Source organism: Zalophus californianus, chromosome 13, assembly GCF_009762305.2.
Source record: "Zalophus californianus isolate mZalCal1 chromosome 13, mZalCal1.pri.v2, whole genome shotgun sequence".
In the NCBI taxonomy this organism is placed as follows: Eukaryota; Metazoa; Chordata; class Mammalia; order Carnivora; family Otariidae; genus Zalophus; species Zalophus californianus.
In genome coordinates this window covers 4,054,328-4,078,821 of record NC_045607.1, presented here as the reverse complement: position 1 = coordinate 4,078,821, position 24,494 = coordinate 4,054,328, and the positions used below count along the sequence as shown (strand labels likewise).

General features: G+C 55.7%; 2 protein-coding genes across 4 annotated transcripts in view; one reads left to right on the top strand and one right to left on the bottom strand.

Moving 5' to 3' along the window:
- Positions 1-1,531: 1,531 nt before the first annotated feature.
- BARHL1 (BarH like homeobox 1) lies at positions 1,532-8,869 on the top strand. Its single transcript, XM_027616609.2, has 3 exons — positions 1,532-2,710; positions 6,643-6,865; positions 8,575-8,869. The coding sequence occupies exons 1-3, from the start codon at positions 2,245-2,247 to the stop codon at positions 8,867-8,869; spliced, it is 984 nt and encodes a 327-aa protein (XP_027472410.1). The 5' UTR covers positions 1,532-2,244.
- A 2,099-nt stretch (positions 8,870-10,968) lies between these two features.
- DDX31 (DEAD-box helicase 31) overlaps positions 10,969-24,494 on the bottom strand; it is a 71,495-nt gene continuing 57,969 nt past the window's right edge. For 2 of the 3 annotated variants that reach the window (XM_027614947.2, XM_027614946.2), the window contains one exon: positions 10,970-14,405. In XM_027614947.2, the coding sequence (XP_027470748.2) occupies positions 14,219-14,405 (187 nt within the window). In that variant the 3' untranslated portion in view covers positions 10,970-14,218. Of the gene's footprint in view, positions 14,406-24,494 lie in introns of all 3 variants that reach the window. The other variant, XM_027614948.2, reaches the window with a different exon arrangement.

Sequence of the window (24,494 nt, the reverse complement as noted above, 5' to 3'; positions counted from 1 at the left end):
GAGAGCGCGGGGAGCCAGGCGTGAGGCCACCGCCAACCTCGCCGGAGGAAGAAGAAAGTTTCTGCTCGCCGGGCCACGCGGGGCTTCCACGGGCCGAGTCTCGGGTTTGGGGGGATGCGGGGGCCTCACAGTTCCGCAGCGGTCTCGGATGCTAAGGCCGACGCGGGGTCTGAGTAGTTTTCTGGGGGCCCGTGGGGAAGGGGACGGCAGCACGCAGGACCACCTGGGAAGGCCTGGGCTCCTGGCATGGAGCTGGGGAAGGGCGCCTCAGGCTGGCGGGCCCGCCTGCAGGCACGCCGGCTCAGCTCTCTCTGCCCTTCACCACCGGCCCGGGTCGCGATCCCTGGGGCCCCACCAGGAGGATCCCAGCCCGGGACGTGCTTCCGATCTGCAAGCCGCTCTGGGCCCCGACACTGGAGGCCAACCCCTGAAAGGCACCGAACTAGAGCACCGTGGTTCGGGGAGTGGGGAGGGCGAGGGGCTGCGTTATTTACAATGAAAAGACCGTGTTTCCAGCGCTGCCTCGAAAATACATCCCTGGGCGAGCTCCGGCTCCTCTCGGAGTAAGAAGCCAAGCCGGCCTTTTGCAGACGTCTATACTTGCACACGGAAGCTCTTTTGCGTCCCTGTTTGGAGGTACAAAGACACCCGGTGCCACAGGATGGGCTATCGGCGGGATAGGGGTCCCCCCCTTCTTTGTTCCGTGCGCTGCCTCCTTGGGGCCACAGATTTCCCGGGGTCCTCAATGTCCCGGACACGATCTTCCCACCTTCTCCACCCTCGCCCCACAATGAAGCCATCGTTCTGGCCCCGTTTCAGGGCCGACACCAGGCTTTCCCAAACCCCTGCCAGGACCGCAGGGTCCAAAGAGGGTAGAGAGAGGGCTGCAAATGTCCTAAGCGGGAAACATCTAAAGCCCAACGAAAACGTCCCAAAACACTGTCGCTTAAACTAACATCTCTTCCCCACACCAGGTCAGGGCTTCTTCACAGACACACACACTTCTTTCTATGCTGGGTTGAGTCCCTTTCTCTCGCCGGAGGAAGAAAATTGCGGTGGAGGTGGGGGGCGGGGGGAGGTGGAGAAAGGCTCTCTGACAGCCCCGTGGACGAATAATTTGAGTAACTGTGGAAGAGGTTAGGGGAAACTTTAAAAACCTCCCACCCCGACCCACCGGCAGCGGCAGCCGGCTCCGGACCCCTCCCCGCTAGCCTGTGCCCCCCTCGGCTAATCACCCTCATTAGGAGCCTCATCACTGGCCTAATGAAAGCAAACCGTGTGGAAATCGCCGGTAAACAGTTGGGTCTGTGCTGTAATTAATTCAGTGTCTCTTTTAATCAAACTGAAAGGGAATCGGGCAGCGGCTTGCGGAGTCGTGACATCACCCCCAAAATCGGCCGGAGCCAATCAGCGTCACCACTCCGGGGACACGTGGGCGAGTCCCCTTTAAAAAAAACACACACACAACACAACGAAAAAAAAAAAAGAAACAAAAAAAAAAAACCCAGCCCCAAAGTAAAAGTGACACAAGTTCATTTTTTAAAGGAAGGGGGGGAGGCGAAGGCGCGCGCGGAGGACGCGCTGAGAGCTGCAATCGCGGAGCCGGAGGCGCTGTCCTCGGTGCTGACGGGCCCCCGGAGCGGTGAGAGCGCGGCGACACGACCTCCCTGGCCAGGTGGAGCGTCATGCGCCGCAGGCCACCGCCGCCGCCGCCGCTATCCGCGGTGCTGACGCCGCCAGGTGCGCTCCGTTCCGCCGGCTGGTAGCGCCCCTCCGGCCCGCTGCTGTCCGCGGTTCTGACCCCTCTGCCCTCGGCCACGGCTAGCCTGGAGGAAGCGTGCGGTTTCGGTTTTTTTTTTTTTTCAAGCCGTTCTTTATTTAAGATTCCAACATCCTCGCATCTCTTCTGTGCCAAAGGGGCGCTCAGGCCGTCCATCTCCCCCTTTGCTCTCCCCAACTTGGCGCACCCTCCCTCCCATTCCTCCCTGACACTCCCACCACCCCCCCTCGGCTCGGCAGCTCGGCGCGATGCTGCAGAAGACGCGCTGAGCCCTTTTGGATCTAATGCGCAGAGGAGGTTGGCCCAGAGCTCCCCGGCTCCCCCAAGGCTGAACTCCGTCCAAGGTGCCCGCAGGCTCCCTGCCCGCCTTCCCCATGCCAGCCCGCAGCTAGGGGCAGGGGCAGCGGCGGCTGGGGTTGGGGGTGGGTGGGGAGCTTTTGGGGAGGACAGGTCGCAGCTTGGCTATGGAAGGCTCCAATGGCTTTGGGATCGACTCCATTCTCTCCCACCGCGCGGGCAGCCCCGCCCTTCCCAAGGGGGACCCCTTGCTTGGGGACTGCCGCTCACCCCTGGAGCTGAGTCCGCGCTCGGAGAGCAGCAGCGACTGCTCTTCACCAGCCTCACCAGGAAGGGACTGTCTGGAGACGGGCACCCCGAGGCCTGGCGGGGCATCAGGCCCAGGTTTGGACTCCCACCTGCAGCCTGGGCAGCTCTCAGCCCCAGCCCAGTCGCGCACCGTGACCTCCTCCTTTCTGATCAGGGACATCCTTGCCGACTGCAAACCACTAGCGGCCTGTGCACCCTACTCTAGCAGCGGGCAGCCGGCTGCCCCTGAGCCTGGGGGCCGTCTTGTGGCCAAGGCTGGGGAGGACTTTAGAGACAAGCTGGACAAAAGTGGCAGTAACACCTCGTCGGACTCTGAGTATAAAGGTAAGAAAACAGGGCGAGAAAACTTGGGGAGGGGTCATGCTACATTTCTAAGAACTGCTATATTTCTAAAAGCATACAGGGACATGTACGTGTTCACTTGGAGTTCCCTAGGGGCCCAGGCTGAACCTTTTGGTCTTGTCTGAACCTTTCAGCTGGCCCCGTGGCTATGCCTTTCAGCAGCAGAGCCCAGCGGAGAAAGTGGAAGAGGGACACTGTGTGCCCCAGGAGAGATTCCCCAAAATGCACAAAGTGAACTTTCTAAACTTCACCTGGGACCACTTTCCCAGCAGCACTGGTGGGCAGGAGCAGGTTCCCATCGGGCTAGTGGTTCTCCGGGAAAAAATCTTGCAGAAGCAATGGAAGATCCAAAGGGTTCTGCTTGAATGCTCTTTTGTAAGAGTGAAAACCTAGCAGGATATTTCAGATGGAGCCTTAAGAACAGTCAGAATTTTCCCCTTTAATCTGAACTTCCAGGCAGGAAGAGGAACTGAGCTTTCCCTCCCATTGGGCCCAATGTGATCTGGGCCCTGGGAATCATGCAAAAGAAAGGCTCACTTCAAAGTAGAAAGAGCAGCTAGGCGCAGCTGACTGGGAGCAGGTTCAGAGGTCTGGTTGAGAGGGGAGGACCCTGCACCCACCCCACGGTTCTCACTGAATTTGATTTCAAGTGCATCGAGCAGCCAACTTCAGGTTGTGTAGTGTGTGGGACCCAGAGACTCGCGAGTGACCAGCCCTGCTTCCCCAGTATTGGAGTTGCTGCCCCTTCGTTTGCCTTTCCACCTCTGTGAGTCTTTTTGTTGTTGTCTTTCCTTTTACATCTGTTTTGACCGGGAAGCTGAGATTGGGATTATGAGGAAAGGGGGGACGAAAGAAGGAAAGGGTCCCTAATTTTCTTTCTCACCCCTAGCCACTTTAGCTCTTTGGTGAGGCCAGAGGCGCAAAATTCTTGCTAGGAAGAAGTCAGAAGGCAGGAGGGGAAGGAGTCTTGCGGTGTCAAGGGAGTAGAGCCCTGTGTCCCCCACCCAGCAGAAAACTAGGAGCTGGCAGAGGCTTCTCAGAGCTCTTTCAGAATTACAATTAATTCCGGGAATGCTTTTCATGACACAAAACTTCCCTAATAAAGGCAACCTCTTTATTGTCTTGGGAGCCCTGCACCTGCTCCACCCTATTTGTGCTAAGTCCTCACAAGAATTTAGGGAAGCTCACTTTAACACTCTCCTCCCAACCAACAATTCATTTGTGGACAGGCCCTGACCACAAACCGAAACCCCTTTGGGGCCCCACTCCACACCGCACTGCCCTCCACTTCCTCACACAAACTGCGGAGAGTCTCCTTCAGCCTCACTGGGCCAGCTGTGCCTAGAGAAAGGGCCAGTTGGGCTAGAGAAGCCAAGAAGGAGGTCCAGAGGCATGTGGCCCGGCGACCCTTGCCCCTCCCCCTGGGGCCTGTTTAGAGAGGCAAAGAAAACTTGCCCTGGAGAAAGACAGGTGCTGCGGGAGCGGGGTAGGCAATGTAAATATATATTTATAACACAGTGGTTTATTATTAGTAATTCTCAACAACACCCCAGCTTTATGGTTAGAGTAAGGGGTGAGAATCCCCAACACTGCATGCCAACGGCTGGTGCCGGTGGAGGTGAAAGAGAGTTTGGCTCTGGTCTCCTTTTATTTCTTTGCCCGTAGGTGGGATTTTGAGGCGAGATTTCGTTTAAGATAATTAGAATATCAATTTTCCTCTCCTGTCTCTGATGATATCTGATCAGGGAGGTGATGAGGGCCGGCTGTCCACATATCACTTAAATAGGTTTGGAGCAGAGGGGGGTGAAGTTCTCCCCCACCCCCCGCCCCTAGGCACAGCTGCCTTTGCACTTACAAAGCTCCAGGGTAGAAGAAAAAATGGGAACAGCCACCGCTGAGACAATGTCTGGAGCGATTCTCCAACGTACAGGCGAGTTTTTCGGGGCCCCAATTAGGAAGCTTTGTGGAGAAAGAAACACACCAAGCGAGCCAGCCAGCCAGGGTGGGCATCTGAGCAATTCAACTCCCCATCCACCTCCCATGCTAAGAACAATTTCTTCCAAGGAGGGTACAGAGGGAAGGTCAGCCCCATCCCGAGTCTTTGGCATCAGACGCTCCTCAAGCGTCACACTGAAAGAAACTGAAACCAGGCTTTGAAGTCAGGCGGTCTGCCGCTAGGTCCTGCCTGCTAGAGCCAATGTCCGTGGAGAAATCGAGCCAGCACTTTGCTCGGAGCAGGCTGGGTCGGTGGGCCTGGAACTCGGGAGCATTGAGATGTGGCCTCCAGACCAGAGTCCGAGGCCCCACTGGGCTGAGACTGTCCCGGAGGCTGAGGCTGAGCGGCACCCAGTGCGCATCCAGCCTGTGGCAAGGAGGGATTAGAGAAACGCCCGAGTATTCTTCCTGACACCACAAACTCAATGCCCCACCTCAGCCCTAAGAAGCTGGGGATTTCCATAGTCAGTCCCGGCAGCTCCAGCAAAAAGTAAGGTTTCCACAATTATCAAGTTTGAGGTTTGAGTAATTGTTTCCCCACACTCGTTTCAACTTTACCTTCCAGCACAGACAGAACTCAGATTTCGCCCATCCTAACACACCTCCTGAGGTGGCCATACCTCAGCGTGGCCCCAGCTCAGGGAGGGCAGGGAGAGCCTGGCGCACCAGCCTGCTGGAGCCAGGAGGGAGCCATCCAGCGAGGTTTTCGCGGAGCCAGCGCCTTCCCTGCTTGTCTGCCTCCGTGCGCCCGGTGCCGGAGCCCTCCCGGCCGAGAACCTCTGTCTTTTCAGGTTGAAAAGTCTTGCTCCCTAGTGGCTCAATTAACCGGATTATTGTTTCCTACAGAGAGAAATCAACTTGCATTCAGCTGAACCCTGTCACTGCAAACGCCACACACAATGAAACTCACCATAAAGGAAAACAGAGAAAAAGAGAGGGGAAGCCCCAGCTCGCGCAGCCAATTTTGGGGACATGGTCTTTTGGGTTGTATCATCACTTTAGGGAGAGAAGGAGGGAGATCACTGAGCTTTTCTATCAAGTGTGCGTTTTCGGTGCAGTCGACCCCGAACGAAGGTGCCTGGGGGAAAAAAAAAAACGCCCCCCCCCGGCCATTCTTGGGCCTTAAGAGCGGGGCCCCTGCCGGGGTGTCCCGATCGTGGGGCGCAAACACACGGCCGTGAGCGTCGTGTTGACAAGGAAACACGGACCACGGCGACGCACGCATCCGAGGGGCAAACGCGCCGCTTGTTTTTCCAAGAGCTTCGCGCTCCCGGCTCCGGCGCCCGGCGCTCCGCCCTCCGCACCCCGGTCTGTAGGTAGCTTAGGGACGGCGGAGGCGAGCACTCCGGCGTCGCATCTCACGCGGCCAGTTATTGGTTTCTCAGGACAATGATTCGCTGCAGGTTCTTGTTTCTCCACGCGGGTTTTTCTCCCCACATGCCGGCCCTCAGCTTCCTCCCTTCCGGGTCCGCACGCGGCCAGAAAATCGGGCTGCCGATTCCGAGCGCAGACCCGCACCACGGAAGCGCGCACCTACGCAGCCCACCCGTTGGAACCCACGGGCCCCTCCCCTCCCCCAGCGGCTCCACCCGGTCGCCCGGCTCCAGCACGGTTACTCCGCTGATCCCTCCAGGGAGCGCGGCGGAGAGCGAGCGGGTCGGGTTCTCTCGCTTTGGATCATTTGTCCCCGGAGGTGTCAATCCTCCTCCTCCGTCAGGGCTCACGCCCTAGTTTGGGGGGCCGGGAGGTCCCACCTTTGAGCCGCTTTGCCGCGGCCCCACGCGCCTGAGTGCGGCGGGGCCACCGCTGTCGGGAGCCGCGTTTACACGAACCGGGAGGGCCAGTGGGCGGCTGGGGCAGGAGGGAGCCGGCAGGCAGGCGGCGAGGCCGGGCCCTGACGCACCACTGTGTCTCCGCAGTGAAGGAGGAGGGCGACCGCGAGATCTCCAGCTCCCGAGACAGCCCCCCAGTGCGCCTGAAGAAGCCCCGCAAGGCGCGCACGGCCTTCACTGACCATCAGCTGGCGCAGCTGGAGCGCAGCTTCGAGCGGCAGAAGTACCTGAGCGTGCAGGACCGTATGGAGCTCGCCGCTTCGCTCAACCTCACCGACACGCAGGTCAAGACCTGGTACCAGAACCGGAGGTGAGGCCTGGCTGCGGGGTGGGGCTGGGGGGCGTAGAGGGCCCTCCTTCTTTCCTAACTGCCCTGCCGTGGGACCCACCAGTGCACCGCCTGGTGCCCCTGCGCTTTCCCTATTCTGTAAAAGTAAGAAAACTCAGGCCTCGCAGGGAGAAGGCCTTGCCTGAAGTCCACAGTGAGGGAGAGCGACAGGACTGGACTCTGTCTCCAGTGCCCTGTCATTCCCCTCCAGGACAGGAGGACAGACACATGGGCCTGCCCCTACCCCAGCCAGGGTCCTACCCTCCCCACCGAGAGCAGCCTTAGCCCCTGTTGGGGCCGCTGAGCTCTCCCAGCAGGAGGGCAGGATGCCAGGCCAGGGGAAGGGTGGTGGCCTTGGTATCCAGAATGTCTTGGGGTGGGGGTAGGAACAAGGGTGCAGCCCTGATGTGTACGTTGCCGGGGGGGGGGGGGGGTGCTGTTTGAGCTCTCCAGGGCTCTTGTGGCCACCTCAGCCTTTACAGTCCTGAAACCGGAGGACGGAACAGACCCAGCTCCGGCTCCTTGGGGACAGGGTGCTTTGGAAACTGGCGGGCACTGGTCTAGAACCTGGTGCTTCCTAATCTCCCTCCCCAGCACCGTCACAGGATGAAATCGCTCACACACACAGACACACTGACACAGTTCACACAGTCACACACACCCACAATCACACTCACACTCAGTGGAGGCCGGAATGGTGCGTTCCATAAACAAGCCTCAGAACACGTCTCCCCATTAATAATAAATACCGATTACTGCTCCGGGCATCAATAATTAAGGCCCGTTACAGTAATTACACAATTATGATGATGATGAATAATTCAGGGAGGGAAACGCGGTTGGTGTGGCTGTGCCTGCCTTGGTGGGACCGCGGCCGGCTGGCCCAGCCTCGCTGACCAGGTGCACCCAGCGGTCCCAGCTAAAGCTCAGGCAACGAACGGGCATGGCCTCGACTTCCTTGCCTCCTCCAACCCCAGGCCAACACTCGGTTGGTGGTCTCCGAATTCGGGTCCCCACAGGCCACAGGGCTCCTCCCCGGCCCTGGAGCTGGGTGCGGGGGACAGCAGGTGTGTGGGAAGACTCTAGTTGCCGACTCTGGCCTGCGCGCTTCCACAGAAGCTCCGCAGAACGGGACACCTCAGGGTGTTTCCATCTGCCAGGGCGGCGGTTCAGCTGCCCAGAGCCCCCTTCCACCGCTAGCCGACCAACCTCTTCCACCCCCCACCCCTGGCCCCCTTCATCCTCCCCCCAGGGGGTCGACTTCCTCAGTCCCCCCAGGGGGCAGATACGCGGAGGGGCGAGCGCAGCCCCAACACCCAGCTCCAAGTGTATCCTGCGATCCTTGATCCTCGGAGCGGAGTGTGGTGAGGTTAGAACCCCATCTTTGGGGTCAGACAGCTGGCTTAGAGCCGGGGCTCTGCCTCTTTGGAGACCATCTCCAAAACTGGCCAACGCCTTAGTTTTCTGATCTATAAGGTAGGGACAACGGCCATGGAAGGCCGGTGGAAGATTACAGGAGCCGATGCATGTGACACCGGAGGACGGTGCCTGGCACCCCGCTATTTATTAACAAATCTGTGTGATCCTTCTTGGCCTCCCTGAAGGCGCTCTGGGCCAAGTACTCGTGAGGGGCAGGGGTCTTCGGGCGCCACAGCCCTGACCCCGCCGTACGCGTTTATTTCGGTCCCTAGGACTAAATGGAAGCGACAGACGGCAGTCGGGTTGGAGCTGCTGGCGGAGGCAGGCAATTACTCAGCGCTCCAGCGGATGTTCCCGTCGCCTTATTTCTACCCGCAGAGTCTAGTTTCCAACCTGGATCCCGGCGCCGCACTGTATCTGTACCGCGGGCCTAGCGCGCCGCCGCCGGCCCTGCAGAGACCTCTGGTGCCCCGCATCCTCATCCACGGACTCCAGGGCGCCAGCGAGCCGCCCCCGCCGCTGCCCCCGCTGGCCGGCGTCCTCCCGCGCGCCGCGCAGCCTCGGTGAAGCGCCCGCCCGGCTCCCCGGGGCTCTGCGTGGGCCCCTTCCGCCTGCCCTTCGGGGGGCGCGGGGTTTCAACGCCCCTTCCCCGGGGCCCCCTGGCCGGCCCTCCCTGGAGTCCCAGCCAGCGTCCCCCGAAGGGCCCTATGCCAAGTTTACTGAGGCTCGGACCCGGACTGAGTCTCCCTAACCCCCCTCGGCGGGCTCCGTCCCGGCCACGCCATCAGGGAGCCACTTCCACCCGCAGGATGTACATACAGGCCCCACCCCGACCCCTCGCCAGCTCCCGAAGCGCCCCCCTGCACCTCCTTGGGAGCAGGTGGGGGGCGACCCCGACGCTGCACTCGTTCCCGCTCCCCCTCTCCATGCTCCAGCTGTACACCCAGCCCTCTCCCCGCACCCCGACAGGCGGTGGGGAGTGTGCAGCCCTCCTCCGAGCGCCCGGGCGGCGGCAGAGCTGTACATAAGGTGTGCAAAGTGTATATGAAGTTATTTATTTGTGACCCATGAGCCCGTGACCGTGTCCGTGAATCAATGAGTCTGTGGCCTGTGCCCTGTTCCCTCCCAGGCGAGGCAGGAAGGGGTCAAGGGGGCTTGCCCACCACCCCGACCCCCAGCCGCCACCTCCAGCCTCCGTCCGGGGGCAGCCAGGCCCTCGGGTTCTCTTTTTTAAATGTCGAAATAAACTTCTTACAAATGACCTCGCGCCTGTCCGCGCTCAGCCCTTCTTTCCCACCCCTCCTTAAGATCCATTTTCCCCTCCTGGGACTCGGCCTCCTTCCATCCTCAATAAGGAAGTATTTTTGTCCACCTCTCTTCCTTGGCGCTGTGGTCGGGGGCGGGGGCCCCGATTGGACTCGCTGGGGTCCATGGGCAGGGGCCTCCCCTCCCGGGCCTCAGTCTTCCCGTCTCTACAGTGAGGCGAGCTCGCTGCTCTCCCCAACCCGCCCCCCCTTCTCCATCTGGTTCCTTGCTGCTCCCAGCCGGTCCCAGGGGCCGGAGCGGGGGTCAGCGCCTGGGCTCGCTCCGCTGCGGGCCGGGCCGTGGTGCCCTCGCTGAGCCGGCTCATCTGGCCGCAACAAGGGCGCCGGCAGCTGGTGACCGGCCCGCTGGGCGCGGGGCCGACAGATGGGCTCCGAGGCTACTCCCCCCGCCAGCCCCCTCCGCCCCGCGCCCCGGCCGCGCTCGGACTCCCGGACGCTCCCGGGCCCTAAGGCGGCTCCGGCCCCGTGCCGCCAGGATCCCGACGAGCCTTCGCTGGGAGCCTGACACCACATCGGTAACCCCCCAATCCCACATCTTCTCACTTCCCCCCTTTACCCCGGGAGTACGTAGATGAGACCCAGAAGGGAGCCAAATCCCGGCGTAGGCCCCATGCCCCAGCCTGCAGCTCCAGGATCTCAGGGGAGGGGGGTTTAAGGCTCCAGCCAGACTGGAGGCCTCCAGTTCATGTTCAAAGGGCCAAGGTCTCCTCCTGAGGCCGGTCCCTCAGGGGAGGTGGGCGCAGGTGCTCCCCTCCTACACACCACCTGCAGCTTGGACTCTCAGGGCAGAAGACAGGCCCAGGGCTGGGAAGTTTTGGGGCCCCGCAAGCTGAACCCCCTCCAGTTTTGTGGCAGGATTGCAGTGGAAGAGGGCTGCCTCCTGGGGGGAGGGGTGGAGGGCATATTTAAACTACCCCACCAAACAGACCCTGCTACAGTTTCCTGCCCCCCCCCCCCCCAACTGCTTTTCTTTTCTGGGATGGTGAGGGTATTATTCTAATTTTGCAAAATGCACAGCAGCTAATTAAGTCAAGGAGCCTCTCGGCTTTCAAGTTCTTTTGCATGTGAATGGGGGTTGGTAAATCCCCAGCTCTGGCTGTGGTGGGGGGCGAGGGGAGACTGTCCCCAACTCAGGGTTAATGAAGTGGGAAAGGAGTCTCTCATAGCCTCCTGCAAACAAAACCCCCCATGCAACAAACCCAGCCGAAATCCTACATGGATTGACTTAAGCCCAGGGGATAAGTGCTTTAAATTAATCTCATTGAATAAGAATGAGACCAAACAAAACTCTTTAAAATCATATTAAAAATCTATCAAAGGACAACTTGCACTGGTGTGCTTTTCATTTTGTGAAAGTGAAGGAGGTAGACCAGAGCAACCGCCCTTACATTTACACAGCGGCAGTGTAAATCGCAGACACATTCTCAACTATGTAATTGTCCTTGTACCTCAGAGGCGATTTCATAGCTTACATTAATGAAGAACAAGGCTTCCCTACAAGTTTATAATTACAATATTTTAAATTGTCCTGCAATTCCCATCTGTAATAACTTTACAACCTTTGCCGGGAGGTGGGCTTCTGCTCTCAGCCATTTAGAAGGCTCAATTAGCTTCTCTGTTCCCAACCCTGGGGCTGGGTGTGAACTCTTTTTAAAATACAAAGAAAGAATGAATGCAAGCCCCCCAGCGGGCAGAACAATAGCAGAGGCTCCCAGGAGGCATCCTCTCTGCTCCTCCACCCGCCCACCCCAGTCCCTTACAAACCCAGGCGCAGCACGGTCGGGGCAGCGAAGTTTAAAGGAAGTTTAGATTCCCCTGTGAGCCTTGTACAAGGGCTCTGGAAATTTCTGAGGAGCCTAACTGACTCTAAGGGTGCCCCACTGCCCCCACACAGGGAGGCCTTGCTTAGGAGTTCTCATGGTGGGAGCAGATTAAGACATGAGGTGGGATAGTGACGTAGGCAATTTAACAAGACCCGTGAAGCGCCTTTTCCAAGCAGGGCCACTTCTCCAGTAGAAAAAGCTTTACATTTCCGTGTCATGGAAGCGATGCTTGGATTCGAATGGCTCTCCCTGACTCCATGTTGAGGGCCGCAGTGCTAACTAGCAAGGTTGCTAGCAGTTTGGGATGCACCTGCCTTAAAGGGCTCTCATTTACTCCCCTCTTCCCTAAATCTCACCTCCCTTCACTACAGGAAAGGAAAAAAAAAAAAAAAAATCAAAGGAATCCACTGGGCTTTGTCAAAATGTCCTTTGCTGAGAGAGACCTGGTTGGCTCTGTGCTTCTCCAAGAGTGGAAGATGCTGTGTGCACCAGCACTGACTTAATCACTCGCCAAGGGCTCTCTGCCCTTTGGTGCGTGGGAACGTGGGCCCCTCTGAAGAAATGCAACCACTAAGAGCTGCAAACACGAAGATGTTTTGGATGCAAAACAAGCATTCGAGAAGCCAAGGGGAAAATGCTTTAGGCTGCAACACTCCATGAAATGTCCAAATTCTCTGTGACTTAAAATACGGGGATCAGGCTTGCGACAGAGAAATAGGTAAGTTTGGGAAATCAGAAAAAGAGGCACGATTAAAAATACACACAAAATTAGAATATGTACAGTGGAATTAGGCTAAAGCTTTGCCTAACTGATGCCTGAAATGTATAATCTGTCAGGAGCCATAATAGGAGAAAGAGATTTATTTTAAGGTTATTTAAATTTAGATAATATTAACCCTAAATCTGTTAAATCCATGTTTCTTTATTAACTGGGGGTAATATATTGATTCTGCTTAGAAACAGGCCCACAAAGCATCCATGGCAGGAAACGTTTCCTCACCTAAGCGTTAGCAGATTAAGCACAAGCTCCACCTTGGAATAATGGTCCTTTCTACACTCTGCAGGGCAGGTCCCAGCATGGCTCCCCCAGGAATGCAGAACCCGGACTGGACCTCTCTTGGAATGAGTACATGGGAGGTGGGGGGCAGGGAGCAGGGCTTCTCTTTGATCCTTCCCCATCACTGGCATTAATCCTGTTTTTCACACAGCTGGGTTTTGTCTCTAAAGTTTGATGCCTCCTTTTCTCATCCAAATCCTGTGAACCATTACACACTGAAGTAAAAGAACGGTGGCAGATTTCCCCAAGTCAGCTTGACATGTGCTGTAGGGCTTTATTATTATCATTATTATTATTGTTAGAAATTTCACCAACTGTCCCTATGAATTTGTATGTGACAGCCGTGCGGAGGAGGTCACATTGTCCCCCTGTGGAGGATTAGTGCTCACAGGGCTCCTGCTGGCCCTCTCCCCGGGGGCCTCTGGTGTGGGTGTCAGCTGACTGCCCTACCCTGGCTACCAGAGAGGGACAGAGGTGAGGGCGCCGACCCCTCCGTGGGCCCCACAGATGGCCCACCTTGCAACTCTCACAGTCCGCTCCTGGCCACTTAGTTCCTGCGGGATCTGGAGGATTTACTGAAGTGGGGCCTCAGCTCCCTCTGCAGGAACTGGAGGGGAGGAGGGCGGGAAAGAAAACAGGAGGAAGTGGAGCCAACAGAGCGCCTGTCCAAGCAGACCCCCCTCTGAAGTCCCCTGCGTCCCAGTTGGACACTTATTGGGAAATCAGTACGCCGGGGGCGGGGGTGGGGAGTTGTGTGTGTGTGTGTGTGTGGCGGGGGGGGGGGGGGGGGGGCTCTCAAACTGCCCAGGGAAACACAGTGGGGGAGGGGCGGCTGAGGCCTGGGCCACACTACAAAGAACCCCAGACCCCAGACTTGAAGACAAGGTGGGATTCGGGGGGAGAAAACACTCAGGAGACTGGTGCCCTTTGACTTCCAAGGCAATGGTAAACAAAAATAAAAAAGGCACCAGTACATCCATCAGCCGTGAGGGAAGTTTCCCGTGGCCACGAACGAGGCAGCCACGCGCGTGAATGCCACCCGCGGTTCGGAGCAGCCTGCGGGAGGGCCCGGGAGCCTTCCAACCCACACCCAAGCCTGTCAGGCCCTTTTCCACAAAGCACTTGTACATCAAGAAAACGAGCTCATGGTTTTTCTCGCTCTCACAAACTGCATTCCAGTCATTACAATCCTATTTTACAAGATGCACGCTAATCCGGGCATCAATACAAGGCAGCTAATGAAGACCTGGAGACAGAACCCTGTCCCGAGGCATGAAGAGGCCTTCCTGCTGATGCCGGCACCACCAGGCCCTCACCAGAGGCCCCGGGGCACCTGTAACCCTTGGGCCAAGATGATTCCGCTGGAGGAAACACGAAGTATAAGCCATCTCACAGAAGGTGAGAACTAACTGGCTCGCCCACAGGACGCTGAGCCCCGCCCTGCCGGGGGAGGCCTGTGGCTTCTCCGGGTCAGGGACACCGTCTGCAGGGAAAAGTGGCACCGTGCCTTCCCACAAGGCTCCTGACAAGGACAGGACACCTGCCCCCGCCTCTGGGGCCTCCAGGATCCACCCCAAGCCCCAGGCCTGTGGAGGCAGCGTTAAAAAAAAACAAAAAACAAAAACAAAAAAAAAACGAAAACTGTGTTGGGAAGTCCTGTTATCCCCCAGTAAGTCTTTTTGGGTTTTTCTGCTTCATTGGGGAGCGTTTCTCAGTTCTTCCCACGGCTGAGGCTGGGCGCCGGTTGCAGACAGTGCTGCGTGGCTGGCTGCCGGGCTCTTGCGTGTTTGTTTTGCTTTTTGACCTTGGCGACGCTGGCCTCCGCTCCACTTGAGAATTCGGAATGCAAGATTTCAGCAAGGCGGTGTTTACTCTGGGTCTCCTGATGAAGGTCAGGCCTGAAGAACAGTAACAGCAGAGGGGGAAAAGAAACTTTATTATTTTTTTTCTTTCCCATTTGGAAAGAGGCTGAGAGCAGCTGTTTCCGAGACTGTGGAACTGACATTTTTGTACTAACAGAAGTACAATCCCTTCAATAGTGCTTGTTTTGATATTCTATGCACCAGAAGATTAGATACGGCACTGACAGATTTTCATAACGGTGGCAAAATATCATGGCATTTTTAAAAGTGAGGCTTTGTTCTATGTTGTTTTCATGGAAAAAAAAGAACGATACACACTCACACTCTGATGGCAAATGAAGTGTGTGATACAGCAGTTTGCCAAAGGATGAGGAAAAAACCCGCCTTAAAACTCAACAACGCTCGCCGTGAGCGGCTCCCTGCAAGGGTGGCCCGCGCAGTTCAAAGTGACCGGCCTCCTCCCAACGGGGCCAAACAGGGAAGGCTGGGGTGTCAGTCACATTCACCTCTTCACTGGCTGAGGAGACTCCAGTAAATACTGCTGACCTCGAAAACCCCAAGGCCAGGGTGTGCTGGGGCAGCGTGGTCAGTGTCCTCACGGCGGCTCTCTGCGGACCACAGACGTGGGTGCGGCTCAAGGGGGTCTCCCTGCCCAACCCACTTGGAACGTAAGTGCCAAAGGCTGAAAATCAATCTCAGACGTTGAATACTAGTAACTTGTTTTCAAGAGACAGCAGCCTTACCATTTGATCAGAAGATCGGAGGGAGAAATTTGTAGAAGTTCAACTGTACACAGGAAGAATGATTATGAAAATGAAGAGTAAATGTTTCCTAAGACAGGATTTTAGCCAAAACAACAACAACAACAACAGAAACCCATAGTGTTACGTGGGCTATTCCCTCAACCCCCCGATGGCTGGGTCTTAGGGTAACATGGTGTCTTGGGGTTCTTACAGAAGGCACATGTCACCCTCTGTGACTTACAGTTACAACATTTCCTTTGTAATAATCAGAGCTCGACTAAAGCTGTGGTCAAAATAGACATAACGGAACTCCTTTAAAACTCAAGAATTAGCAACAGAGCTAATGCGCTAATAAACAGATGATGAAAGGCTGTAGAATTGTGTGATGACGTTGCAGCTAGGCTAAGGCAACCACGCCTAATTACAGGCACAGTGCACGGGGCAGGGTGCAGGCGCGGGGTGGCTGAGCCCGCAGCACCGGCAGAGCCTGGCTTTCTACCGTGACACACGGGGGGAAACAGAGTCACGCTTTGTTGGGAAAAACGAAGACTTGAGGATAACAAGGAGCCGGTATTTAAGGGTTGGAGTCTATCAGCAGAGCATGGCCGCGTCAGTGAGTGAGGGGTACAGAGCACAGTGCTTCCTGGGTTCATGATCTCACATAATCTCCACAGGATGAGGGTGGTGTGACAGCACCCTCCTGTCACAGACAAGGAACCTATTCTTGCCCAGGATCATCTAGCTCACAGGTGCAGAAGCAGAGACGCAAACACACGTCAGAGGGACTCAAGCCTACGCGCTTCCCACCAGGCTGCTGGTCCCGGGGCGAACAATCAGGAAGGCCCAGCAGGATCAAGGGAGACAAATAACCACAATTTGACATGGGGGAGTCCTGGGGTCACACCAGGGGGACAGGGGCTGAATCTGGATGGCCAAGGAGGAAGAGGAGAGGCGGGGGTGATGGAGGTGCCTGGCCTGGAACCTCGTTCAGTAGCTGAATGACGTGGAACAAGGCTCTCTGGGCTTCAGCTTCCTCAACTGAACGATGGGAGGACACTTAGAACAAAGCTCGTAGGTGTTGTAAGGGTTAAATAAGACACACAGGTCGCTCCCTGCCATGTGGAGTTTGGCCAATCAGTTAAAAACAAGGAAACTGAGGCCCAGAGGTGCCAAGCAACTCCCCCAAGGCCACACAGGAGGCAGGCCAGGGCATTTGTGGTTGCACCCCCCTCTCCTACAGGGCACACATTCTAACTCCGTGGGTCCTGCCACAGGGTGGCCTGCTATCCCTGGCGGAGGGCCGCACCTGGGGGGCTGGAGTGGGGCTGGGAAGTGGCGGGAGCCAGGCCTGCAGTTGAGAGCTTGTTCCAAACTGAAGGCTGCCAGTTCTGGTGCTTGTAGTTTATTTTTAGTTGGGTTACATGACAGACGGAGTGAAAAGGTTCTGACAGGAAGAAATGCTGCTGCTTCCCCTTTTGAAGCCAGGTACTCACAATGTGTATAATTTTAAACGTTCACAATCTGAGTTTCAAATATGCAAAATTTCAGTCAAAATACCCTTCCCAGCATAGGCTCTACTGCCTCAGAGGCTGCTCCTGCTCCTGCTAACGCACAATAAATAACCAGAATCCGATTGGGGCTACTGACCCCTCACTGCCCACAGGGCAAGCGCCGACTGCAGAAGCGGCACACTCCCAGCCAAGGGCACCCGGCGCTGTGCCTGTGCCCCCCTCCCGGCGGTCCTGCAGCTGGGGCGGCAGAGACCGTGCCACCAGAGGCGCCACACGGGCAGGCAGATGCACGCATACACTCTCTGTCCCTTCGCAGACGCACACAGCTGGGTGCTCCTGGCGGCAGAAGGCCCTGTCTGCTGGGTACAGGGTGCCACCGAGGGGGCACGTTTACGAAGGAGTTTCAAGTCCACGCTGTGGTAGAGGACGCTGTTGAAAGTGCGTCTTGGAGGTGGTCCTGCTTAAGCCTGGAGCTTGTGATCTCAAAAGTCCTAGCTATTTTATGATCTCATTCTAGCCTATGTGCTTTGAACCTGGGACCCAAACCCAAACTCCAAGGCTCTTGGTGGTCCCGAGAGCAAGCGGGGTTTGAACTTTCAGACCCAGACCCCTTCCTCAGGACATGGACCTCAGGGTCACCCTGCAGGAGCCTCCCCTGCTGTTGGAGCAGCAGGACCCATCTCGCCCCTTGGCCAGCTCGCTGTCTGCTGTTCCTTTGTTCTGAGACCCAGGGCCGAGAAGGCCAAGTACAGATGGGAAGGTGGAATGTTCTCAACCCAGGCCCGCGCCGGGCACATGTGGGCTCTCGCTTCCTTCTCCTGCCAAGCTGCAGTTCTGCCGGGGACTCGCCAACTTTCTTGCCCTCCTTGCCCTCCAAATACTCAAACCCCTCTCGAATGCACTTCCTGGTCCACCCGAGTAATCCCGCAGTTACTAAGCAACAGATCAGTTTATCTAACCACAGGGAGTTCCCTTGTAGTGAAGGCTGAATGAGCCCCCTTGGTCACCAGGCTGGATTACCCTGCAGGATGGGCAGATGCCACTTTCACTGCCAATAAGGTGAAATCACAGCCTAATTAGGAAATCAATATGCCCGCTAGGGTGACCGCTGCAGAGGAGGGGCCTCAGGACCTCCTCCCAGCTTTTATGGACAGACTCACAGAGGGCCACCCCAGCTCCGGCTTGTGTTAGTGGTGTCCTTTTGCAGGACAGAGTGTTTCACTTTATCTTCCTTTATTTACGTACTGTCAAGCCAATTGATGTTTTCTTTTCCGTTTTATTGCTTTAGGGTCAGGCTTAGAAAAGTCTTCCTCATCTTCACATTGAAAAATGCTCAAGCATACTACCTTTTAGTCTGCTACTGCCTTAATTCCATCGAGAGTTTCTTCTGGTTTACCGATTTCTCCCCAAACAGCTTTCCAGTTATCCAAGACAGTCACTGGACAATAAACCTGCCCCCTCCCCGGGACTCGGAATGCACCCATCACCCTCTTTCCGACGTTCAGAAGACTTCCTGCAGGTGCTGTTTGAAGAGATGGTGAGGATGATGGTGGCCAACATTAATGAAGCCTACCAAATATATTAAAACAACATGTAACTTACACGGGTGGTGAAGGGATTTAAAGGTAAAACAAGTCTTAAATCCAAGACTTTCGGACTGGCCGTGCAGCTGTAATAATTCTACTACCCCCACTCACGTGGCACTTAGGGTAGGTTAGGTACTGTTTTTGGCCCTCGACAGGTATTAACTCATTTACTTCAACAACAACCCCACAACACAGGTACCATTAGCACCCCCAGGGTCACGAACCAGTGACAGAAGAGCTGGGGGTTTAGCCCTGAAAATCTGACCCTGTGACTTGCACATTTAACCACCGTGCTGTTGTCATCAAAACAAGAAGTCTCTTCATGAATTTTTTTTTTTGTATAAGGGGAGAGGCGGGGGAGGAGAGAGAATCTTAAGCAGACTTCATGGCCAGCACGGAGCCCAGTGAGGGGCTCAATCCAACGACCCTGAGATCATGACCTGAGCTGAAAACGAGAGTCGAACGCTTAACGGACTGAGCCACCCAGGCGCCCCGAAATACTTTTAATAACAAGGCAACATTCATGTTATCTCAAAATCTCAGAGACCCTTGGAGCCCCTGATAGAGTGCATCTTAAATGTTAACGGCTGGATAACTCGGGTGATAAACAGCAGTTTAAAAACTCACATTTGTTCAGCTTCATTACAGATACAGAGACCCGAATGTGTATACTTGCAGAGAAAGTCTGAAGGACATAAAAGATGTGATTCAAGGTTAACTTGGATTGTGGGTTTATGGGTGATTTTAAAGCTTTTCCCTATTTCCTGAATTTTTACAATGAACATGTATTATTTTTATAATCAGAAAAAAGTGTATTTTAGGGGAAAAAAATCAAATGGTAGATTTTTGCCCTATGCTTAAAAATCAAAAGTATTTTAATCTTTACCCATCAAAACCCATTTCCTTTTGGCTGTTAGTTTGCTTGATTTTGTGAGGGATTTTTCTCTTAAAACAGACACACAGAAGGAGAAGTAGTCAAGTGTACTTATTTCTCTGATCTGAAAGATTCTGCATGTAAACAAATGACCCAGAGCCATGGTGAGAACCCCCCCCCCCCGCCCCACCAAGGACTCTGCAGGGAAGCAAGCCCCCCAGATGGAAGAAAAGCCTGGGTTCTAAGTGATCCTGGTAGGAAACAGGGATGCTTTCAGGTGGCTTGAGGCGGACTCAAAAGTTTCTACTTCCCACCTTGCTCTTATGGATGAAGGAAGGCAGCAATGTCTGAGCGGGGTTTTGGTGGCTCTCAGATGACAGTAAGAGTAACAAACAACTCCAGGGAGAATTTGACAAGCAGTCCCTCTGGTGCAACAAAGTGGTTCAAGTAAGGAATCAGCCAGCATGGGATGATAATTTAGCCTACCCACTATCAAACCCAAACCTTTCACGGTCACTGAAGGAACAGCAACTGTACCAAGACTCCTTTAACCTTTGGATTCTGTTTCGGCAGAGATATAAGCTGGTGCGTGGACCATATAAGGGATACTTTCTTTGTGATTTCTTAGGATCAAACCAACTCTAGCTTCTGTGAAACTACCAGGGCCCCAGAAGCCACCCCATTCCAAGTGAGACCCGCTGTGGCGGTGGACATTGCAAGAAAATTCCCAAGAATGGCTTTGTGGACACAGGGACTGATAAAAAGTGGGTTCTTGCCTTACATCCAAAAACAAGACCCAGTGAAAAGCAGAAGGGAGCTCTGAGCCTTGGGCTGAGAGCAGGCATGCAGCCAGGCCGTGCTGGTCACAGGTGAGCAGTACGTTGACTTCGTGATAGATCTGCCGCCTGGCAGGGCAGGCACAACAGAAGAGAGGACAGAGATAGTGTTTAGAGAGAGCAGAAGCCTAAAAGTGAAGAGCGGAATCAGAATCCCGGAAATGGAGGGGAACTTTGAGATTCTGTACCCAAGTGACAGAAGCTCTGTCAGGACTTAGGCACAGACATCCCTGGGCAGGGTGACAGTGCTGGGGAGGGAAAGGGTAGAAGACGAGAGTTCTGAAGACCCTGGATGGAATCCCAGCTCTGCCCCTCACCAAGCTGATGCCCCCGGGGAGTCAAGAGCTTTCTCCAAGCTTAGTCTCTCCCATGTCAAAAAGTGCCTCGACATCCAGGCCTACGAGCATGTTAGAATGCTTGCCACATTTTAATTCTCTCTGAAAATAACGAGATGGAGAAATACTGAGTGGACATGGAAACAATTAAGTGCATTTGTAACTGGTATGACTACATCCTGAAAATGCTGCCTGAGATTGATAAGCTCGGTGCAGAATTTCAGCACCAAACCCCAGAGCTCAGCCCTCTGGGCCTGTCCTGTTTGACATCATTATGGATGCCTTGGATGATATTATGAGGCATATTTATCACATCCGCAGATGAAAAGCAGCCTGCAGGGACAGCTAACACACGGGATGACAGAACACCTGCCACACCCTAGCAGGCCGAAGGAACAGGCCTCAGCTGAAAGGTGGAACAGAGCAGGGACACAGGCCACGTCTTGCTCTTGAGGCGAAGCAGCTGGCTGGAGGCCCCCCCCCCCCCCCCCCCCCCCCCGCCGCACTGAGAGCCTGGCCGGAGCCGGGCCCCGCGTGAGCGGCAGCCGCACTCCCAGCTCTTGCCATTAACAGACCAACAGATACGATCACTGTCCCCTTAGTGCTGGTCAGTCTCTGCTGCATGTCTGGGGAGCCTCACGGGCCCGGTTTTGGAAAGAACCTGGGCCGAGAGAAGAGCCGCCCAGAGGAACGACTGTGACCAAGGAGCCGCTGGAGGCACTGGGGCTGCAGGGCCTGGTGGCGGCGCCGCGGGGCCGAGCGGGCCCCTCTGAGGGGGAAGACCCTGGCGCTGTCCCGCACAGGCTGTGCGACTCTCCAAGTCTGGCCGAAGTCCGATTTCTGCTCGTGCCAGTCTGCTCACTCACAAAGGGATTAGTGAACTAATGAATCAAAGCGCTTCTCACAGTGCCTATTGCGAAGGCCCTCATTAAATGTTGACTGTTATTAACAGTCTGGAGAAGAGGAAAGGCGGGAGAGAAGGAGCCATCATCAGATATCTGACACATGTCATGTGGACCAGGAACGGCTTTGATCAACGATAACAACACCTTGTATTTCTGTGTTTGCAAATCATGCACATTCAGCATTTGAATCTCACAGAGACCACAGAGTGGAAAGAAGCCCAAAGGGGGGAAAATGAAAGTGGTCTGTTGGGGCTCATTCCCAGGAGCTCTCACAGCGCGCAGGGTCCACTGGGGAGGTGGCGGGTCCCCGCGGCTGGGAGGCCTGGAGCAGAGGCTTCCGGACCAAGGAGCCACGGAGGTGGGTCAAGGGCAGGCTGCGGCGGGAGCACTTCGGAAGATTCTGGGAAGTACTTCCCCCTCACTGACTGACTGAGAGAGAGGAAGTGGGGCAGTGGGGGGCAGTGGCACGGCCTCCATGCCAGGTGCTCCGTGTTCAGTACCTTCTCCCACGCCACACAGCCCTACAGGCCCCATGGTGCAGGTACGCTGTCACCACGGCTGGCATCAAGCTCGAGACATCTGACATCGGCTCCAGGCTTCCCCACTGCACCTCACCCTTCTGCCTCTAGACCCTGAAGGAAGCCAGAGAAAAAGTGGGACTCAGATCCTCCCTGCCATCATCTTCTCAGAGATCTTTCCAGGTGACTGCCCCACAAGCACAAAGCTTCTACCACCCACTCCAGGGGTCGATACTCTGCTGGTTTCAAACCAAAGTCTTCCGTATACACAACCCACTGACCTCCTGCTTCAAGTCTGTTTCTTCCTCTACGTGAACAACTATCTGCTCACACAGAAAAACATCTCTAGCAAGTTCCAAATACTTGTTACTTTGCCCAATATCAACTCCAGAAGCTGGAAGCTTCCACAAAGGGCACACAAGGCAGCACCCAAGGGCTCAGAGCACGGGCTTCAGACTCTCTCAGACTTAGGGCCATGGGACCAGGCCTACCCATGTCCTCCTGGGTCACTGGGGACCAGCCCTGGTCACAGGGTCCCAGTGAAGTCTCCATGGGATCCGCACTTGGACTCAGCACAGCCGAGAGCACGCAGAAGCCCTGAAGAGCCCCACAGTCCTAGGCTGCCGCTCCAGGGCGGTGCTCCAACTGCAACCCTCTTCTGGATTACTAAGTAGTTAAGACGTTACTCTCCGTTTCAGTCTGTTACTGTAACTCAGGGTCAGAATGAAGAGGATATCTGAAAAAGACCTGCAGTCATTTTGTTCAGGTCGTAGCAGGACGCAAAGGCTCTGGCCTCATCAAAGTAAGGAGAGCACAGAGGGGCTGGGGACACACACCTTCCTACTCGGGAAAGGAGCCCAAAGACCATGGGGACAAATGAGAGGAGTGAGTCAACCCCAGGAGGGGCCAGGAGGGGCCCAGGAGGACTAAAACTGAACTGAGCCACGTGTAGGGAGGGGAAAGCTGGGGCCCACCACATCCTTTCCTATTTCTCCAATGCTAAGAACCGGAAGAGCTCCGAGCAAGGCCAATCTAACAAAGAGCTGGGCACCTCCTGTTGCATGCAGCCTCAACTGCCGTCTGCAGAGTCGTGCTGGGCCAGCTGTGTCTTCCAACTCTAGTACCTGGAAGGCCCCAGCAGCAAATGTGACCATCCCAGCACCTCCCAGGAGAGGCTGGCTGGGCTCCTGTTCTTTGTTGTCAGCCTTGACGGCTTGACTGAAAGCACACCCTGTGGCTCCCACTGTCTGCAGGTGACCCAGGTGTGCGGGAAGAGCAAGGTCACTGTGAAACCCCTCTAATCGCCTCATTAGCCAGGTGGGGATGAGGGTGTGTTTGTTTCACGAGGAGGCCCAGGGCTGGTAATTGCATGGTGTCAGAGAGAAAAAAATAGTGGTAGAAGCAAAAGGCCAAATGTAGAAAGCTGCATGTGCACCGCTGTAATTAAGCCGGGGCCCACAGCCCCTGACTGGCAAAAAGGTAAAGAAATGAAGCCTAGTCTTGCACCGGCTGAGCTGAGGGGAAGAGGGCAAGCCCTGCCCTGGAGCCTGTGCCCACACCAGGCCACCCACCTGGAGCCGCCTACGAATGCAATGCGGTGAGCTCCAAACCAACAGGAGACTGAGCGACAATTCTGTGCTGGGCCGTGTGTTCCACCAGAAGAGACCCAGCCACCTTCCACAGTACTTCTGTCCCTGTCGCAGTCTGGACAATATACAAGAGTACAAATGTCCCAAAGCGGTAATCCAGTGTGGACTTCAAAGTGACCCATCTTCTTTCCCTTGATAGGGGAGGCCAGTCGGACATGGTCCCATCTACAGCCAGTGCAGCTCATCCAGGTTCTACGTTAAATCATCAATTAATCCTGCCTCCAATTCAGAACACACATACACATACACGAGGGCCAGCACCTCATGGCCCTCCTGTGTTAAGGACACCCCATCACCTACTCTGAGGACCTGGGTCTAGAGACCTGTTAGTCAAGTTCATGACCACCTCCATCCCACTCTTCATGACTTCAGACTTTCCTGAACCATGGTTGTCTGGATTGGGGCCTGGGCATCTGTACTGGATACAGCTCCTCAGGAGAGCCTGAGAGCAGGTTCTGCTCCCCTGTTATGCAGGACATGCACATCTGTCCTCAAGGCTTTGTCCAGTGGTCCTTAGCTGTTTCCCTCTGGTCTTCAGGCTGAAGTCGAGTGATCTGACCTTCCTGAACCAGCTTGTCCCCCATTCTGTGGGCTGATCCCCAGGCCTCCTCCCCCTGTGAAGCCAGGGAAACTGGGCCAGAAGCCCAGGCCCTCAGAGTGCTCACCAAAGGCCCTAAGAGAATGGGGGAAATGGGGGCCATGCAACTCAGGTCCTTGGGAAGAGGGGGTCTGCTGTTGTCACTTGCCTGAGTCATTAGAACAATGAGAACCAGCAAAAGGCTGGCCTTGAGGGTGATGGGTGAGGGCTGTGCAGGCTCTTCGGCCTTGAGCACAGGTTGGAGGGGAGCAGAGTGGCCGCAGACTGCTGCAGAAGGCCAGAGGAAGGTGAGGGGCCAAGAGCTGCCACTGACGGTGGCAGGGTTCAAGAAGTGGCGGGAAGAGACCACTGCAAGGTGGCCAGGGTGGTCAACGGTGTTGAAGGCTGCTCCGGACCTGATAAGGAGAGATCCGGCCCACATGCAGGGGGCGGGGAGGGTTCTCACAGAGATCCCCACGTTTTCAAGTGTGGCTTTATCTAGCCTCTGATCTCATGTTTGGCCAATCTTTTTTACAGAATAACTGGCTCAATGAAATCGAGAAAATTTTCACAGTGGGCAAGATTCCAGGT

Excerpts from the sequence above, each read along its gene's own strand:
- BARHL1 (XM_027616609.2), top strand. The coding sequence starts at position 2,245 with ATGGAAGGCTCCAATGGCTTTGGGATCGACTCCATTCTCTCCCACCGC. Across the intron at positions 2,711-6,642 it reads GTCGGACTCTGAGTATAAAG|TGAAGGAGGAGGGCGACCGC; the intron begins GTAAGAAAACAG and ends GTGTCTCCGCAG. Across the intron at positions 6,866-8,574 it reads ACCTGGTACCAGAACCGGAG|GACTAAATGGAAGCGACAGA; the intron begins GTGAGGCCTGGC and ends TTCGGTCCCTAG.